The 4,462-nt window shown below is 44.7% G+C and overlaps 1 protein-coding gene across 2 annotated transcripts; it reads right to left on the reverse strand.

The window, feature by feature from the left end:
- Positions 1 to 824: 824 nt before the first annotated feature.
- YOD1 (YOD1 deubiquitinase) lies at positions 825 to 4,244 on the reverse strand. 2 transcript variants are annotated; one of them, XM_068986600.1, is made up of 3 exons: positions 4,194 to 4,244; positions 2,743 to 2,902; positions 825 to 1,528 (listed from the first exon to the last, which is right to left on the reverse strand). In XM_068986600.1, the coding sequence occupies exons 1-3, from the start codon at positions 4,242 to 4,244 to the stop codon at positions 825 to 827; spliced, it is 915 nt and encodes a 304-aa protein (XP_068842701.1). The 2 variants fall into 2 exon arrangements, with proteins under 2 accessions (XP_068842701.1, XP_068842700.1); XM_068986599.1 differs by lacking the exon at positions 4,194 to 4,244 and having other exon boundaries at positions 2,743 to 3,085.
- Positions 4,245 to 4,462: the final 218 nt, after the last annotated feature.

The raw sequence follows: 4,462 nt of genomic DNA on the forward strand, positions 1-4,462 counted from the left end.
AGGCAAAAACTGAGCACTCAAGTTTCAAGGAACTTCAATTAAAAAAAAAAAAAATCCTGCTTAATTTTAACATTTTATCCAACGTGACAGATGAATAAATGAGTTGCATTAAAACATGAGGCCCATGGTCTTTTAAAGCTTCAGCAAGCTGCTCAGGAACGACTTCCCTCGTACATTCTCTTTTATATACTAGAAATTCTTCACTGGGCACCATAAGTTATTGTTTTTAGGTAATATTCTCAAGGAGTAGACTCATCTCTGTAAAAATTGCATGTTATCTGTTTATAACAACTGGTGAAGTACACATTTATAAAGTCTACCAAACTGCAATATGAAATCAGTTTCAACAATTCTGAGTATCTTCATTTGAGGAATCAATTCATAACATAGAAACTATTAACCCACTCAGAGTTTTTAAAAAGACCCAATTACTGGAGACACTGTGGTTTATGTCCAGTGGTCTCACCTGAAGCCTTCCACAATACCCCAAAAAGGAAGTTGTTTTCTTCTACAAGTTAATGCTGCTGGGTGCTAGTTTATAATACTAACACTCAATCTTCAGGTCAGTGTCAGTAGGTAGCAAGGACCACCTATTCTGTCACCCAAGCAGAAAGATGGCTGTATCACCGCTGTAGACACACATCTGTAAACTTGCACACTAATTTTAATCTTAACAAGGAATTCAGTGTCTTAGTGGTTTAAGGTTAAAAGGATGGTTCAAGCATTGTGTTCTTTTGTTCTTAAGAGTAACAAATAGCTTATTGGAAAACCCAGAGCCTTCTGGATCTGTGAGGTAGGAGGCTTCAATCCTCATCATGCATGGATCACACTTCTCCGAAGTTGGTATGGCCTGTCTCCTTGGCATGGTCCCTTGCTTCTGCTTGTCCAGTTAATCCCTTCTGACATACCATGCATCTCAGGGTGAAGCGGTTTACATCTGTAAACTGTCTCTTCTTTCTAGCTTCATCTGCTAATTCCAGTGCTTGCACAAGAACAATATCATCATAAGAGGAGAAAATAGTCAGAGGAGGGGTTTCTGGGTCAGGGAAGACACACTGAAGCGGATCATAGTGGATGCCATCATAAATGAGAAGTACCCTTTTGGTATATCCTGCATCTTCCCCAAAACGATCAATTCGAACGGTCTGTGTATCCACTACACATATTTCACATTGGTAAAATTTAGACAAAATGGATATTTCAATAGCTCCGCCCCAAGTATCATCCCTTTTGATCCAGTCACAGTACTCTTCATTTGTTTTTCCCAGTATTGCCTCACTATAAAAGTCTGGATCACTTGCTACAATTTGTGCTATTAAGCGTCTCATCTCAGGGGCACAAGCTGGATTCAAGACTCCTCCTTCAACAACATAGTACACACTGGTAAAGAGACAGGAGTTGTCTGCTGGGACTGCCATCCTGGTAAGCACAGGCAAAGTTTCCCTGACGTAACTAGGAGCACCATATTTTGTAAATGCAGGTGATGTTTTGGGCCTACTTTGGTCTTCTTCAACGATCAGCATGTCACCTGTCAAAAAGAAAACAAATTCACAACTGCAAAGAAAGTACAGATGAAATTGGGTGTTCACTAACCAAGTCTGTAAATTACAAACAGGAGGAGTTAAAGTATAAACTGGGGTTACTAGGGAGAATACAGCTTTGCAAACATGTGACCAGTAATAATTCTTGTTCCCTGAATCTTCATAGAGATGAAAACGGAACAAAGAGAAAGACATTGTATCTCATTTAGTAAAGGGGCCCGAGTTACACTTTTGTACTTACCTAAAAAGATACATTTCAAGAACAAAATTTTCTTATCCTTTCTCTCTGCAGTTTAAAGTGAAGTCGCTCAGTCGTGTCCAACTCTTTGCGACCTCGTGGACTGTAGCCCACCAGGCTCCTCCGTCCATGGGATTCTCCAGGTAAGAATACTGGAGTGGGTTGCCATTTCCTTCTCCAGGGGATCTTCCCGACCCAGTGATCGAACCCATGTCTCCCGCATTGCAGGCCGACGCTTTAACCTCTGAGCCACCAGGGAATCTGCAGTTTTAAAGCACTTCCAAAAGGAGTTTACGAAGAACTCGGCCACTAGGGGGTGCTCTCGATCTGAAATATATCTATCCCGTTCAAGTGTTTACAGGATCCTTGAGACTAGAGGAAAGCTTTTAATTACCAATATTGCTGTTCAAGTTTTAATACCGGACAGAAATAACTGCTTTTGTCTAGAACTTGAAAGCGCCTTCGGTGGATGTGTCAAAGCAAACTCTAAAATGAGTACAACTGTCAGAGAAAGTACAAATGAAGGCGATTGTAAAAATGAACCAGGAAAGCAAAAAAAAGTATCCTACATCCTTCAGACATACTGTCTTCTTTCAGTGATACAGGGAAAAAGAGCAACCAGGACAGAGAAAACATCGCATTTTAAAAATACTTCTGTGGACACAGAGAGAAACAAAATGAATGAGATGTTTTCAAGACAGACCAGAAAGCAGCCAGGAAAGAGGACTCCACAGCTTCTGAGCTTCTCACAGAGATCAGGCCCTCCCTGTCTCTTTCAAACTATATGTGAAGTCAAGGAATTGCTGGACACTAGCTCTGGCCTCCGTCAGAATTCTCCGTTCTTTAATTTCTCCTATTCTCGTCCTCCAAGCCGACCCATAGAGACCTGGCCCTGATCTGTTCTCCTTTCTGCCCCTCTACGTCCTCCCAGGACCTTGCCTGACCCAGCCTCGATTCCCGTACCTGACTGGATAGGCAAATCCCCCAGAATGGTATCCCCGTTGCTGAGATCCAGGCACTCGGGCGGGTATCCGACGAGGATTCGCTGACAGCCTGGGGAGATCCCGGTGATGGCGGCAATCTGGCCCTGGAGTTCCCGCACCCGGGTCCGGCTGGACAACCCCTGCAAAACATGGGTGCCCTCCTTGGCCTTGCAGCGGAGCCGCCACATCGCGTTGGTGCGGCCGCCCACAGGGCAGACACCGGTGGGGCCAGCTTTGGTCCCGGCAGCAAGCTGGCAGACGCCGCCGGGGCAACCAGCCGCCGGGTGGACTCCAAAATGGCCACCCTTTGCCGGTCCAAACATCGCGAGAAGTCGCTGGTTGTACGGTTCTCGCGATACTCTTCGGCTTCTGTTCTAGCACGCTCTTAAAGAGACAACTAACTCCTGCCACTTCCGCGTCAGGAGGCAGAGAATGAAGGTTTATCCGTATTCTCAAAGTACGACTGGTCTTGTTACCTGTAGAGCTAGTGAGGTACCCTCCGCGTCGGAAGCATATATGCTCAAGCGAAGAGGGCGGGGTAAGGAGTTCCTGAATCGAAGCCATTGGAATGTAACCTTGCACTTAGTTCAGAAATTATTAAATTGGGGCTTCCAGACTACGCCGGGAGAAACAAGTATCATAGTTCGGAATGCAGACGAATGCCAAGAACGGCCTGTGAGTCAAATAACCAGTTAAAGACAAATAAGTACTCGTGACTATAGACTCGGCTGCAGCAAACATTGACTCATTGAGGTTAAGGGGCCGAACCTTTCCACCTCCAAGAGACTGTAACTTGAAAACGTCCATTGGCCACATCAGAAAGAGCTGTATGAGGTCAGCGTCTGGGCAGAGGGCAATTGCTACCTTTAGGAGGTGGTGGCGGTATAAGGAGGAGGAATGAAGACCAACGTGTGTCATTCAGATTCCAGTTCAGGCCCTAGACATACACATTCCAAAAGGACTCCATTCCTGCCTTCAAAATAGCAAAGTACTCACATAATCAGGAGAGAGGGTGGGGTGTAAAGGACACATGACCACGGAATTTCATAGCAACGTGATAATGCTAGATTATGTGACCTTTTCCAAACCTATATCTCGCTAACAAAGGACGGTGCCTCGCAAATAAGTGCTCAGTAAATACTTGCTGAATGGATAAAACGGAGCTGTATAGGCACAGAGAGGGCAGCTGGGAGTTGTAAAAATTTCAAAGAGGAGATACTATTTGAGCTGTTTTGAAGGATGAATTTAATCCCCAGGTGAAAGAGGAATAAAAACATCTCTGAATTTACCTTCCAAGAAATATGTACGCATTGTTCTTTTTCCATCCTGGACGCAGAGCAGCAAAGCCTACACTGCGTAGAGGGGACTTATAACCAGTCAAGCATCGAATGGGCCCCGGGGGCAACTGTGCACTGAAATGTGCAAACTCACTAACACCATGAAAGTTTCTGCCTCTGAATAAGTTACATGGAAACAGCACATCTTTTCAAACCTTTCAGGACCCAATTTTCTCTTGGAGCAGTCTTCCTCTTTGTTTCTTCAAGATGGTCATAACAACCGGTACAGCGTGGGTGGTAAACGGGAAAATAAATAAGGTGGTAAATCCGCTGGAGTACGACCACGGCTTCCGGAAGTCCCTGGTTCCGCGAAAAGAGTAGTTGATTTTCTTAGTTCACAGTGTTTGACCGAAGGGACTATGC

This window comes from Capricornis sumatraensis, chromosome 14 (genome assembly GCF_032405125.1).
Source record: "Capricornis sumatraensis isolate serow.1 chromosome 14, serow.2, whole genome shotgun sequence".
In the NCBI taxonomy this organism is placed as follows: domain Eukaryota; kingdom Metazoa; phylum Chordata; class Mammalia; order Artiodactyla; family Bovidae; genus Capricornis; species Capricornis sumatraensis.

Coding starts and splice junctions, on each gene's coding strand:
- YOD1 (XM_068986599.1), bottom strand. CDS start 3,085: ATGTTTGGACCGGCAAAGGGTGGCCATTTTGGAGTCCACCCGGCGGCT. Junction 1,529..2,742: donor GGATTTGCCTATCCAGTCAG/GTACGGGAATCG, acceptor TCTTTTTGACAG/GTGACATGCTGATCGTTGAA.